This window comes from Psammomys obesus, unplaced genomic scaffold (assembly GCF_907164565.1).
Source record: "Psammomys obesus unplaced genomic scaffold, mPsaObe1.curated_primary_1811, whole genome shotgun sequence".
NCBI classification, from domain to species: Eukaryota; Metazoa; Chordata; class Mammalia; order Rodentia; family Muridae; genus Psammomys; species Psammomys obesus.
Window position 1 is genome coordinate 434266 of NW_026592368.1, and position 15502 is coordinate 449767.

Genomic DNA, 15502 nt, shown 5'->3' on the forward strand with positions numbered 1-15502 from the left:
AGAATGGCTGTTTGACTCCTGCCTGTTTGGAATCTATGATGCATATTGTGCCTTGCATGGCACAGTGAGTTTCTATCCCCGGACCACAGGTGCTGCTTTGAGCTTTGTAGAGATTTGTTCAACCGATTAGATTTGGCAAGGTATGTGAGAACTCGTCTCTCGCTTACCTGAGAACTGTCTTCCTGCTTTTAGAATTTCCTTGAGAATATGCTGCTTTGCGATTTTCACTGAAACTAGTTCCTCCTCCCCCACTAATTGCCCATTCTTACTCTTTATAAGCTGTAACCTATAGAACAATAAACACACTTGATCAGATTTTCGTCTTGTCTCCATTCTTCGCGTCTCCTGTTCCATCCCATTCCCACACCCCCATCCAGATTACACGCTGACAGTCCAGCGCGTCGGAAAAAATTGATGTCCAATGTGGAGGCCTGAATATAGGGGATTCTGTGAAGAACGCCGAGAGTGCAAGGCCGGTGAAGAAAAACCTCGGGACGCAGAAGGAGCCTGCCGCAGCGCTCAGTCTGAGGTAAGAATCGGTGATCATGGGACAGGATTTAAGCCAGCATGAAAAATACGTGGAACAAGTAGGAGAGGCTCTCAAGGCTCCAGAGGTAAAGGTTAAATCAAAGCATCTATTTATGTTTTTCAGTTTTATTGAAGACATTTGTCCATGGTTTCCTAAAAAAGGAACAATTAATGTAAGATGGTGGTCTCGAGTTGGAGACGTGCCGCAAGATTCCTATAGTACTTTTGGACCTGACAAGGTTCAGTCACAGCTTTCTCATACTCAGAAGAGAATTCATTGAGAATTCTCATCTCAGAAGAGAATTTCTCATCTCAGAAGAAAATTCATTGAGAGTCTGGAACATTGCTCAAAAACTGTGGCCGCCACTACAAAATTTGAGTTGAAAAGCTGCAAGCCACTGAGGTAAAAAAAGAAGTTTTTGATCCTATCAGTTTCTGCCTCCCCGGAACTCCTGGGATAGGGGAACCGGAATGAGGATCTGTTTTAGTAGCCTTTCTGGAACTTCTGTGGCAGAGAAACCTGGAAAAAGCCAGGTTTTCGGTTTTACTTCGTCTTTATGTATAATTAATTGTCTTTTTCTTGGTGTTGTGCCCAGAGTTACCGTTTCATTTCTGTGATTAATTATTTGTGGTTTTGCGTCTACTTGAAAGTGCTTGATTTTACTTTTGGTCAAAATTGTGGCTATTTTCGTTTCTGTGATTTCAGTTTTGTCCCGGGATATTAGCCCAGGTACAGGTCTTTAGTTTCAGTTTTGCCTGAGGCGGCAAAAACAAAATGCAAAACTTTTTAACCTGGAAAACTGACATCTCTGTATGGGTTGATCAGTGACCTTTGAGCTTGGGAAAAATTGACAGCACTGCAGATGCTAGTGCAGGAGCAATTAATGGCTGGTCATATAGTAGAAAGCAACTCTCCATGGAATACTCCTGTATTTGTCTCAAAAAGAAATCAGGCAAACAGAGATTGTTACAAGATTTACATGCAGTTAACGCCACCATGGTTCTAATGGGAGCCCTGCAACCTGGACTTCCTATGACTGTAGCCATCCATCAGGGGTATTATAAAATAATTATAGATTTAAAAGATTGATTTTTTTGCAATTCCTTTGCATCCAAATGATCAAAAGCATTTTGCCTTCAGTGTACCATCAATTAACTTTAAGGAACCTATAAAAAGATATCATTGGAATGTGGTGCCTCAGGGTATGGCGAATAGTCCAACTTTGTGTCAAAAATTTGTAGCTTCTGCTATACAAAAAGCTAGAGACAATTGGAAAGAAATTTATATCATTCATTATATGGATGATATAATACTGGCAGGCAAAGAGGAAAATTCAGTTTTAAAGTGTTTTTACAGACTTAAAAACAGTTTTAAAAATTTTCAGGACTGTGGCCTGGTAATGCTGCTTCCCCCTCAGGGGGAGGTTATTAAAAGAGCAGGCCAATCAGTTCATGTCAGAGACAGTCCCTGTTCCTATTACAATGGAACCCACTTGGATACTGAACTGCCATGGGCTACATCTGTGCAGGGCTCTTAGGTTATCTTCATGCATAGTCCTTGGAGTATCAGTCTCAGGAAAGACCCCTGTGTTCAGATTTTTTGGTTCTGTTGCTCTCCTTATGGAGTTCCTGTCCTCTCCAGATCTTACTGTTTCCCACTTCTTTCATAAGATTCCCTGCACTCTGCCCAAAGGTTGCCCATAAGTCTCAGCATCTGCTTTGATAGTCTGCAGGGCAGAGCTTTTCAGAAGTCCTCTGTGTCAGGTTACTGCAGCATTACCAGGTCATAGAAGAAGACAATGCAGCCACTCCTGATGAGACCTAATTGACTAGGATCAGAAGGAAGGAAAAGAAGACCTCCCCTATCAGTGGACTTGGAGAGGGGCATGCATGCAGAGGGTGGAGGAAGGGAGGGATTGGGATGGGAGGAGGGAGGAAACCACAGAGGGAATACAAAGGGAATTAAGTGTAATTAATAAAGAAAAAAATGTAAAAATAAATAAAAGCTTTATAAAAACAATTTCAGGACTACAAATTGCACCTGAAAAAGTTCAGCTTCAAGATCCTTATACGTATTTGGGATTTCAGATTAATGGACCAAAAATTATAACTAAAAAGGCAACTTTTAGAATGGGTAATTTAAAGACACTTAATGATTTTCAAAAATTGCTAGATGATATTGATTGGTTATGAACTTATCTAAAACTAACCACGGGCAAATAAAAACCATTATTTGACAGCTTAAAGGGAGATAATGATCCTAAGTCTCCTAGAACTCTTACTATGGAAGGAGGCTTAGCCCATAAAAAGGTTAAACATGCTATTGCATCCCAATTTATTACTTTTGTTGATTATTCCAAACCTCTAATGCTTATCATATTTAATACCACTATTAACCAACTGCAGTGTTCTGGCAAGTAGCACCAATTATGTGGGTGCACCTTCCTTCTTCTCCTAGTAAGGTAATATATCCATATTATAATGCAATTGCAGATATTATTTTATTAGGAAGAGATAGTAGCAAAAAATATTTTGGCATAGAACTTAATAAAAAATTTAGCCCTATTCTAAAGCACAAGTAGATTGGTTATTTCAAAATACAGATTGTTGGCCAATTGCTTGTGCCTCATTTCCAGGACAAATTGATAATCATTATCCACCAGATAGATTAATTCAGATTTTTAATTTGCATGCCTTTGTGTTTCCCTGAAAGACTTCTTTACAACCTCTTGCAAATTCATTTACTATATTTACAGATGGATCTTCTAATGGTCAAGTGGCATATTTTTTAATAAACAAACTATAAGTTTTCAGACCTTATTAAAGTCAGCTCAGCTTGTAGAGTTGCAAGCTATTATTGCCATATTTTCAGCATTTCCAGATAAAGCTTTAAATATTTATACAGATAGTGCTTATTTGGCTCATTTGATTCTTATTTTAGAAACTTCAGCACAAATAAAACATGCTTCTGACACAGCAAAATTATTTTTACAATGTCAGTCTCTAATTCAAAAATGTTCTCAGCCTTTCTATATTGGTCCTATTCAAGGTTATTCAGGACTACCTGGTCCATTAGCAAAAGATAATTTTAAAGCTGATTTGACAACTAAAATTATTGACTTTAACATGCAACATACAACATACAATGGACAATCTTTCACAGGCTGCTAAAGCTCATAAAATTCATCATCTTAATTCTCATACTTTACAATTAATGTTTAAAATTCCTAAAGAAAAAGCCAGACAAATTGTTAAACAATGCCATTCCTGTGTGACATTTTTGCCCACACCTTACCTAGGAGTAAATCCTAGAGGACTCATACCAAACACTGTTTGGCAGATGGATGTTACACATATAAATAAATTTGGTAATGGCAATTTAAAATATGTTCATGTTAATATTGATACCTTTATTTTTGCCACCCTACAATCTGGGAAAACAGGTAAACATGTCATAGTTCATTACTTTCAGCATTTGCAGTGATGAGATTTCCTCAACAAATTAAAACTAACAATGGCCCTGATTATATTGGAAAAACTTTTCAACAATTTTGTATTAAGTTTAATATTAAACATACCACTAAAATTCCATATAATCCACAAGGATAGGGCATGGTAGAAAAGGCTCATTTATCTATTAAAAATACTCTTGAAAAAATTAAAAAGGGGGAGTGGTACCCAATGAAAAGATCACCATGAAATCTTTTATCACATTGTCTCTTTATTTTATATATTTTTTTAATTTTATTTTTTTCTCATCAGTTACATTTTATTAACTCTGTATCCCAGCTGTATCCTGCTCCCTCATTCCCTCCCAATCCCACCCTCCTTCCCTCATCTCCACCCTGCCCCTTTCCAAGTCTACTGATGGGGGGACCTCCTCCCCATTCATCTGATCCTGTTTTATCAGGTATCTTCAGGACTGGCTGCAAAGTCCTCCTCTGTGGCCTAACAGGACTGCTCCTCCCTTGGGAGGTGGGGAGGTCAAAGAGCCAGCCATTGAGTTCCTGTTAGAAATAGTCCTTTTTCCCCTCACTATAGGAAACCAATTGGTTACTGAGCTACTACGGGCTACATCCGAGCAGAGGTTCTAGGTTATATCCATACATGGTCCTTGGTTGAATGTCAGTCTCAGAAAAGACCCTGTGCCCAGATATATTTGGTCCTTGTGGAGCTTCTATCCTTTCCCCATCATACTAACTCCCCTTCTTTCATATGATTCCCTGTACTCTGCTGAAGGTTTGGTTATGAGTCTTTGTATCTGCTTTGAAAACACTGCTAGTGAGAGTCTTTCAGATGCCTTCAGTAGACTCCTGTCATATTTCAATGAACATCCCATCTGTCTTTCTAAACAAGGATTGATCATCTTACCCCATGTCTGCTCTCTTGATTATCTTTTTTAGGTGTATAGATTTCATTATGTTTATCATATCTTATAGGTCTATATAAGCAAGTATATAGCATGTTTGTCTTTCTCCTTCTGGGATATTTCACTCAGAATGATCTTTTCTAGATCCCACCATTTGCCTGCAAATTTCATGATTTCCTCCTTTTTGAATGCTGAGTAGTATTCCATTGTGTAAAAATACCACAATTTCTGTATCCATTCCTCTGTTGATGGACATCTGGGTTGTTTTCAGGTTCTAGCTATTACAAATAAAGCTGCTATAAACATGGTTGAGCAAGTATCCCTTTTGTGTACTTGAGCAAATTTTGGGTATATACCTAGCAGTGGTATAGCTGGGTCTTGAGGAAGCACTATTCCTAATTGTCTGAGAAAGCGACAGATAGATTTCCAAAGTGGTTGTACAAGTTTACATTCCCACCAGCAGTGGAGGAGGGTTCCCCTTTCTCCACAACCTCTTTAGCATGTGTTGTCACTTGAGTTTTTCATCTTGGCCATTCTGATGGGTGTGAGGTGAAATCTCAGGATCATTTTGATTTGCATTGCCCTGATGGCTAATGAGGTTGAGCATTGCTTTAAGTGTTTATCTGCCATTCAATATTCCTCTGTCGAGAATTCTCTGTTTAGCTCTGTTCCCCATTTTTTAATTGGATTACTTGGTTTGCTGCTTTTCAGCTTCTTTAGTTCTTTGTATATACTCGATATTAGTCCTCTGTCAGATAAAGGGTTAGTGAAGATTATTTCCCAATCTGTAGGCAGTCGTTTTGTTTTGATGACGGTGTTCTTTGCTTTACAGAAGCTTTTTAGTTTCATGAGGTCCCATTTATTGATTGTTGCTCTTAGAGCCTGTGCTATTGGTGTTCTGTTCAGGAAGTTGTCTCCTGTGCCAATGAGTTCTAGGCTGTTCCTCACTTTTTATTTTACATTTTTTAAATGTTGATAAAGGTGGTCATTCAGCAGCTGAGTGATTCTGGCATACAAATACAAAAACTCAATATGCTACTGTTCTCTGGAAGGATCCTTTGGATGATAAATGGCATGGCCCAGACCCAGTCCTAATGTGGGGCAGAGGTGCAGTTTGTGTTTATTCCAGACCAATAGATGCAGCACGATTGTTATCTGAAAGACTTATAAAACAAATAGATGACAACAATATATCCAGGGAAAAAGGAGTCCCTGAGAATGCTTCTTCTTGTATAACAGAAAAAGAAAAATTAATTGGATCATCGCATGGATGACATTGATTGTCGCTGCACTAGGATGGGGAATGGAACATCAACACTCAAATCCACACATGCCACTTAATCTTACTTGGTTAATCTTGGGGCCAGAATGAGAAGCTGTCTGTAGTGTCTTTAAAATAGCACATAAGGGGACCTGGTTTCCTGATATACTATTTCCATCATCCAAGCTATTCTCATATTGTGGTAATTGGGCAAACAGTTGGGGTTACTTCTATGTCTGTCCGGCTGAGAATAGTAGAAAAAGAGGATGGGGAGGATCAGGAGATAACTATTGTGTCAAGTGGGTTTGCGAGACCACAGACATGGTGGAGACTTCCTTCAATCACAGACTCCATAAAAATAAACATAAAAGATCTTAAGGATGGTCAGATACGTGTCTATAGTTGTTTTCAAGGCACGCCCACCTTAAATATTTCATTTATGGAGTCAGGAAAGAAGAAAAACTGGGACACAGGACTATCCCGGGGAATTAGAATTTACAAAAAACTCAGCAAACATCCTGGTACTGTTTTCACTATGAGGTTACTCAGCCAATTACGTACAGATAAAACAGTAGGAATAGGACCAAATCCAGTTTTGGCTCCAGTTCTGAAACCCCTACCAGCACCTACCACCCTGCCATGGGGCATGTTTTCCCAGGTTTAACACCTGTTCCTATAGTAATTCCCTTATCAGATAAATCTACTGAGGATTCTCTTCTAGAACTTGTACAGCATACCTTTCTTATCCTTAATGAATCCAGACCTGAGCTAATCCAGACCTGCTGGTTTTGCTACAATACAAAATCTTCCTATTATAAAGGAATTGCTGTTTTAGGTAGTTTCTCTATTTCATTAGATCACAGCTCATGTAGATGGTGAAAAACCACTCAAGTTCATCTAACTCTACAGTCCATTTAAGGGCAGGGTACATGTATCGGTAAAATTCCTGCTTCACATAAACATCTTTGTAATGAAACCTTTAGAGTATAAATGCCTCAGGAGCAGGACAATATGTAATTCCTCCAAACAATACTTGATGGGCTTGTTCTGATGGTCGTACCTCCTGCTTTTCTATGCATTTGTTTTATGATTCTAATTGTGTTTTAGTACAATTAGTGCCAAGATTAACATATTATTTCTCTGATCAGTTTTCTCATCTTTGGGACCCAAAGGAGGATCAAGCCTTGCTACGCCCTAAAAACGAACCAGTTACTGCAGTTACAGTGGCTGTTCTCCTGGGCTTGGGCCTGTCTAGGGCTAGAACAGGAATTTCTTCTCTAGTTTTTCAGGACAGATATTATGATCAGCCGAGTTCATCAATTGACCTAGATATTGAAAGAATGAAAACTGCTATTTCCCACTTACAAAAATCTTTAACCTCTCTTTCAGAAGTAGTGTTATAAAATAGAAGAGGATTAGACCTTTTGTTTGCTCAGAAGGAAGGACTCTGTGCTGCCCTAAAAGAGGAATGCTGTTTCTATGTAGATTATTCAGGAGTAGAAAAAGATTCAGGGAAGGCTTGGAGCAAAGAAAACATCTGAGGGAACAAGAACAGGGGTGGTTTCAGCCTTGGTTTAGAAATTCTCCTTGGCTTACTACCCTTTTACCCTCCATTTTAGGACCCCCTGATAGGCTTGCTCATTTTGCTTTCCCTCAGTCCAATATTGTTTAATAAGCTCATGGCTTTCCTTAAGCAGTAGATTGATGCCATCAAGACAAAACCCATACAGGTCCATTACCACAGGCTAAAAATGGCAGATAATGGCCTCTTTGAAACTTCTATTACAGAATACTGACCATCTCAGTGAGCTGAACAAGTTAGCCAGTGACGGGGACAAGAATCCACAGTGGTATTTTTCCCCCATTGCATCCTAAAACAGGAGCTCAGCCAATAGCTGCTGATGTATTCAATGACTGGCGAGCAAGGGTTAAAGATACAGGATTCCAACCTAAGACAGGCACAGTTCTCTTGGATCACAGGCTTGAAAAAAAAATAAAAAAGGGGGACCTGTGTGGAACCAGGGAATGGCTGTTTGACTCCTGTCTGCTTGATATCTATGACGCACATTGTGCCTTGCATGGTTGCAGTGATTTTCCATTCCTGGACCACAAGTGCTGCTTTGAGCTTTGTAGAGGTTTAACAGTTTAGATTTGGGAAGATATGCTTATGAGAACTCGCCTCCCACTTACCTGAGAATGTTCTCTCACTTTGAGAATTTCCTTGAGAATGTCCTGTTTTGAGATTTTCACTAAAACTAGTTCCTCCCCCTGAATTGCCCATTCTCATTCTTTATAAGCTGTAACCTAAAGATCAATGAACTGAGACTTGATCAGAATTTTGTCTTGTCTCCATTCTTCACATCTCCTGTTCCATCCCATTCCCACAGCCCTCTCCAGGTTCTATGCTGACAATCTTGTGGGTTGGGACATTCAACTGTGTTCTTAGCAATTATCTGTAATAGCCAGGAGCTGGAAACAACCCAGATGTCATTTAATGAGGAATGGATACAAGAAATTGTGGTACATTTACACAATCGAATACTACTCAGCAATTAAAAAACAGAAAATCATGAAATTTGCAGGCAAAAGGTGGGAGCTAGAAAAGATCATTCTGAATGTGTTATCCCAGAAACAGAAAGACATACATGGTATATACTCACTTATAAGTGTATTCTAGACCTATAATATAGGATAAATCTACAAAAATCTGTACACCTAAAGAAGCTGATGAAGGAGGACCCTGGATAAGATGATCAATCCTCACTCAAAAACAAACAGGATGGACACTGGAAGAAGGAAAAAACAGGAAACAGAACAGGAGCTTACCACAGAGGACCTCTGAAAGACTCTACCCAGCAGTGTATCTAAGCAGATGCTGAGACTGAACTAAACTCTGGGGAGAGTGCAGGGAAAAGCAGAGGGAGATGGTTAAGTCCGGGAGAGGTCTGGACCTCCATAAGTAGAGCAACAGAACCAAAATATCTGGGCCCAGGTTTCTTTTCTGAGACTGATGCTCCAAACAAAGACCATTCACAGATACAACCTAGAACCCCTGCTCAGATATAGCCCATATCAGCTCAGTATCCAAGTGGTTCTCTAGTAAGGGAAACAGGGACCGTCTCTGACATGAACTCAGTGGCTAGCTCTTTGACAGCCTTGCCTTCAGAGGGGAGCAGCCTTGCCAGGCCGCAGAGAAGGGAAATGTAGCCAGATCTGAGAGACCTGATAAGCTAAATTCAGATGGAAGGGAAGGAGGACCTCCTCTATCAGTGTACTTGGAGAGAGGCATGGGAGATGAGGGATGGAGGGTGGAATTGGGAGGGAATGAGGGATACAAAGTAAATAAACTAATATAAAAAATAAAAATTTAATTAAAAATAGAGAAGGTGTGTATTCAGGAAATAGAGAGCAGGATTGCTATAACTTTAATCGCAAGAAATTATTTTGAAAGGCTGAACCAGGTTTTATGTGCCCATGTGCTCAGAGACTAGAGATTTTTATTAGAGCACATCAAATACTACTCAACTTTTCTTTCAGACTGAGCATCTTAAACCTGAAAAATAACATGCCACACCATATTACAAACTTTTTTTGGTTGAACTACTGTAATTGTTGAAAAATTCAGTAATTTTGCATTACATAAATTCAGTCTTTCATTCTGATTCTTCATTCCCTGGTCTGTGGGACTCAGAAGTGGCCAGTCAGGATATTATTGATCATCTAAAACTGATTACCTCAGAAAAATTGCTAATGTTCAGTACTTTTACCTCTTCTTCTTGTGCATCACATACTGTGCTGTGACAATGACAGTTTCAATGTTCTCAAAGAACTCAGCCAGAGATGTTGGAACACACACATTCACTGGCCTAATTTCCCTCTCCACTGACTAGTCAAGGTCTTGCCTGGAAAGATTTTATAGAGCGCTTTTCCAGCATTGAGAAGCAAAGATAGGATTCAGGGTTCAGAGAACTTTTCAATTACCTAGCTAACTTGAGGCAAGCCTGAACTACAGGTGACGTTGCTCTATATAGAAATAATCAACAGCACTTGAGAAAAAATGAAAATATTCTCAATGGCCAGAAAACAAAGGAGAATAAAATAAATAAGTTGATAGAGAAACCCAAATTTAAAGAAGCTAAATGATTCTTTTAAGGAGATAAACGTAATTAAAAAAACAAACAAACAACTAACTAAAATGACTTTGAAAAAGATGGGGCCATTCTTTTTCAAAGAGAACAACATTAAGATACTGTGTGAAATTCTCAGTAGCACAGTATTACTTCTTTAGATTTGGGACCTGACACACAGTTAGAGTGAATGCTCTGTGTCTCAATCCCCATAGCTGACATAAACATGCAAGTGGAATGTGTATATCTGCAAAGGACAGTTCCTCAGGTGGATATTCAATATTCATTAGATCATGCTTTGTGAGGACTGTCAAGCTAAGCCTTTTGGAGGTCCATAGAGAATGGTGAGTGACATCAGTGACTCCTATGGGTCCCCCAAAGATCCTGGTCGACTGCACACAGTGGTGACATAATAGGGACTCCTAGCACAGTATTAAAGTCTCAAAATGGATCTGAGGCTTGGGCAAAGATTGCTTCTCCCTTATTCACAGAAGTCTCCTAAGGTGACTTTGTCCTACATGCATTTCCTTATAGTTGCACCATGCTTTGTTGTTGGTGCCTGAGACTACCATGGGATGGTCTGATTGGCCTTTCAATCATTTAAAGACTTTTACAATGGACAATAAAGTTAGACATACACCTTAGTCCAGTCTCCTGAGTCTTATTTGCCAGGATGCTGTGTGGGTTCTGCACCACTCACACACCTCCTTCACCTGGTTCCTGATCCCCACAATGCTATCCTTCCCAAAACTGTACACTAACCAATCTGGTCTGTCTTCATTCATCTGACATTAATTACCTGTTGGGAAATTACAAAATCACTCACCCTGCTACAATCAGTTCATTTTCAAAATGGTGACATCAGCAGCCCTTTGAGTACCCTATTTCTCCCTCTGATATATAAAATGAGCTAGTCTTATTGTGATCTCAAAGCAAAATCTGAGCTCCACATGCAAATCTTCCTGCTACTGCAAAAAAGAGTTGACTCTATGACTCAAATGGGTAATATCAAAACTGAGTGGTGGTACAGCCCTATAATTAAAGATGATATTTAGCGTAATCTAAAAGATGACAAGGTCATTTTCATGGAAAGCAACAGAATGGGATCAAGGTCACCTGATTTGACATAGAAGAGCCTGACTCTGTAATGTTTTTATAAAAGGCTTGCTATGCATCTGTTCTAGAATTAATATCCTGTATATGGTGAAACTACTCTGCACACTTAAGAGATTAAAAATAAAAAAATATCTTAAATGATAGCATGGATTCATCCCTGGGTACCACTCAAAAAGGAGCAGCCTATAACATTCCACATATGCTGTAATCCTTAAGTCTCTTCTAGGTTAAGGACCCAGAATATACTTTGAACAATTTTAGTAGTGAGACATGCTAGAGTGCACGTCTAGTCCATTTCTCTTGTGTGTATATGGTTTCAGGACAGAACACTTTTCATTGGATATGTCATTTGGGAGCTCATCCCAGACTGAGACTAATCTCCCCCTTGCAGGAGAGTTGGCATTGTTTAATGACTAATAGGAATATGAGCCTAAGTGACCTGAGCTGCTTTGGATGGAAAACATTTGAAAATACATGTTGGTAAATACCTTAGTAAACACTTGCTGATGTCATGGCTTTTAAAAGCTAGAACTGCAATGACTATTATGGACATTGGCCTGAGCCAATCGCAAGGCCTAGCAGCACACCACTGATCATTCTTTCTTTGGGTGACTTGGAAATTTTGAAATTTCTGCCTCCTCTTTCAAAGCAACATGTCTTGTTGATGTGCTTTCAACTTCATTTAGTGACTTATTAGAATGATGGGATGAGGAAGATAAGCAGTCACACTTAACTAGATTATAAAACTACTTATCTCTGTGAGCCAGGTTTCACTATCAGTAGAATGAGGATAGTACTCTGCCATAGTACTTTGATGTGTTACTAGTAGACTCCATGTTAAAGAAAAACAACATTGCTCATAGATGGGAGAGAGCAGATTATAAGGCAGGAAGGCACCATTGGATGGCAGCCTTCCTTTGTTACTGGAGTTAGGACCAGAGCCTATATCCTGGCTACCCCTAACCAGCCAGGCTTAACCACTCATCATCAATAAGCCCATCAAAAGACATAAATTATTGAGGTGTGTCCTGCCTACCTATATGACAGACACTCTGGAGGGAAAGTAGGCCTATCTAGTTTATATACCAAGTTCAAGGCCAGCCAGAGATTCATGCTGGCACTATTCTTTATAACAAAAAGAGAATAAACAATGGATAAAATCAAATTATCACAGAAAATTTTAAACATATGAATATATGTATTTGGAGTAAAAATGTTGTGCAGTGATGAAGATAAAAGGTAACCACTACATCTTTGAAGTCCTAACAGGTTTAGATAGAAGCCAGGAGATATGCACTATTATGTAATCTAATCAAGACATGTAATGAATTTTTCCATTCATCAAATCCTCACCCATTCATAGCTCCTTTCTCTCCCACCAGGTATTCAGATAATGAGTTATTCAGCAGAGAATTTCTCATCTGGAAGAAACAGTCTTTCCCAGAATGAGATTCAAGGGGAAATTAGAAGTTAATGGAGTCTGCTGCTTTACTAATTTTCACCTAAGAGAAAGATACAAATGTTTCTTCAGAATATCCTTATTGCTACCAAGCAGGCAGGTTACAGAGATGACAGAGTGGGAACCAAGGACTTTAAGATCCTATTGGAGACCAGCAAGTATGGGCCTGTATGGTACTGTCGCTGACAGCTACATATAGTTGCCAAGAAAAGGAAAGAGTAGAACACTTGGAGGGGGCTGACCCACCACAGCCAAGTAGATAGAGGATATAGCAGAAGCCATCTTGTCTTCAGGCATATCGAAAGCATTGTTCTTTGGCATTTTAATCCTGTATGGTTAGCATCCCTCCCTAACTTCATTCCTATTTCGAAGCTTTTTGTAAATGCCTGATTTCCCCAGCCCTAGAGTACTTTGAGTCTCAGAATCCCCTGACAACATCCCCCATGTCCTCTGGAGTAACCAGCACTCAGGAATGCTTACTGAATGTTTTCAGCCATCTGTGAAGCAGAATATAATCCCAGTTAGACAAGTCAGTCTTTACTGCTGCCAGTTTTTTTGTTTTTGTTCTGTTTTTACAATAAGCATAAGCTCCAGCAGGAGTAAACTTTAAATGTGTCCTCAGTCTTGTGGCTTTGGTGAAGTGGTCAGCCACTTCTTAAACACTTTTATTCTCAATTTCTCATTTTTTAAACACTTCCCTCATTTTGGGGAGATCAGGACAGAGAGACTTCTTTAACTCCCAAACTAAATGAGGTTCTGATGCTCTTTTGGTTTTCTTCTGTATCATCAAGGTTGTGTTCAAGATGAACTTACGATCAACCACTCATACCTTACTGCTATGAATGACATGCTCATGGGGCTGAATTGATGGTTCAGTCCTTAAGAGCACTGTCTGCTCTGCCACAGAGCCTAGCTTTGAACTCCATCACCTAATAGACAGCTCACAACTGCCTGAGGTCTAATCACATGCATCGGATCCTCTATTCTGTCCTCCATTGATACATAGTATGCACTTGCTATACATTGTGAAATAACTAATGCATAGAAATTAAATCAGTTTCCTTTAATATTAAAAAATTTGGGGGTTTTTTGGCTTTTTTTTTTTTACAATATAGAATCAAGTATGTGTGTGTCTTTTCACCACTTGCATACCTGGTCCCCAGGGGGACAAAAGAAAACATTAGGTGCCTTGGACATGGGAAGACAGGTAATTCTGAGCCCTCCAATGTCAGTGATATGAACCATACTTGGGTACACAAGGAAAGCAGAACTATGAACTTTCCACCTCACAAATATGTCATTAGAGTGCAGAGGATGGAGATTTTCCATTTCTGCTTTTGTCTCCTAGCACTTCCAGGTGAAAAAAAGTCCCTGTACGTGGTTGTAGAAGGACTCAAATGGATTTCTATCCCTCTGTGAATGGACTTTTCAAATTTCTTCCTATTTTTTTCATTGTTAACACAGTTCTCTTAATGCGAGTAAAGATGACAAAAGGATTGGTTGAAACCACTCAGAGCCTTGTAAGAATATATCAGAAACATTTCCATATTTTGAGATATACTCAAAATTTTTGAAACTTTGGGGGACAGAATCTCTCTATCTAGCCATAGCTCTACTGGAACTCACTCTTTTGACCAAGCAGGCCACAAATTCAGACATATCAGCCTGCTACTGTCTCCTAGGTGCTATGATGATAGGCGTGCACCTCTAATCCCAACTGAGGTTTATTTGTAAAATGGCCTCTCTTTGAAACAGAGAAAGAACAAAATAAGATTTTAAAAGGAACCATCAGTTTTGATAAACAGTAACACCTTTTGAATGTCTATACTAATGTATAGAAATCTGGCAATTAAATTTCTCTGTTTTCAACAATTGGGTGATTTTTTATGTTAGTTTCATCAGTTTGATAATGGTGGATCTGTTTCTGTGTGTATACATTTTGTCAATTGATCTTTAAGCAGTGAGAGGACAACGTACTGCATTCTATCACTACTTCCCCTATATAAGTTATAAAATGACCCGGGAAGTCATTTCGTTCAAGTAATGTCAATGGCACTTACATGGATTTAAAATTTATTTACCTTCAGTGTGTTGGTGTGAATATTCCAAATCCCAATTGTAAAATGAGAAAAAAATGTAGAAGTAATATGAATCTCCCAGAGTGAACTTGGGTTTTCAGGGTTAGCAGCAACCAACTTCACCCACCGAGACAATTCTCTGGCATTTGTGTGTCGTTCTAAGATATGTAGTGAACAACTCTTTACTAGTAAGACTAGAGAAACACATTCACAAAACAACACTATATATCTTTGACAATATAATTTATTATTCAGATCATCATGTTTTCTCCACCCTTATATGATGACATTTCCAATTTGAAAAGAAGACAAGATTTTATGGATATGATATTTCAACCAATCTCATTTCAGAATCAGTTTGTCAGCTTTGTGGAAATGTCTGAGGTATGCAAAGCTGGCAACTTGACATTTCATTGGCATACAAAGACGACAAAAAGTAGACCAAAAAGTTGTCTTCTACTATCCACATAGACATGTGCTAAAAACCCATAATCATAGTACACACACCAGAATTCTTTTTACTAGCAAGAAATGAAAATGTTGTTACATTATCTAGCATCACTA

The 15502-nt window shown here is 38.9% G+C and overlaps 1 protein-coding gene across 1 annotated transcript in view; it reads right to left on the bottom strand.

Moving 5' to 3' along the window:
* Positions 1 to 310: 310 nt before the first annotated feature.
* Positions 311 to 15502, bottom strand: part of LOC129681268 (zinc finger protein 431-like) — a 69677-nt gene continuing 54485 nt past the window's right edge. Inside the window, exon 6 of the mRNA XM_055613176.1 lies at positions 311 to 681. Within this exon, the coding sequence (XP_055469151.1) occupies positions 311 to 681 (371 nt within the window). The remainder of the gene's footprint in view (positions 682 to 15502) is intronic.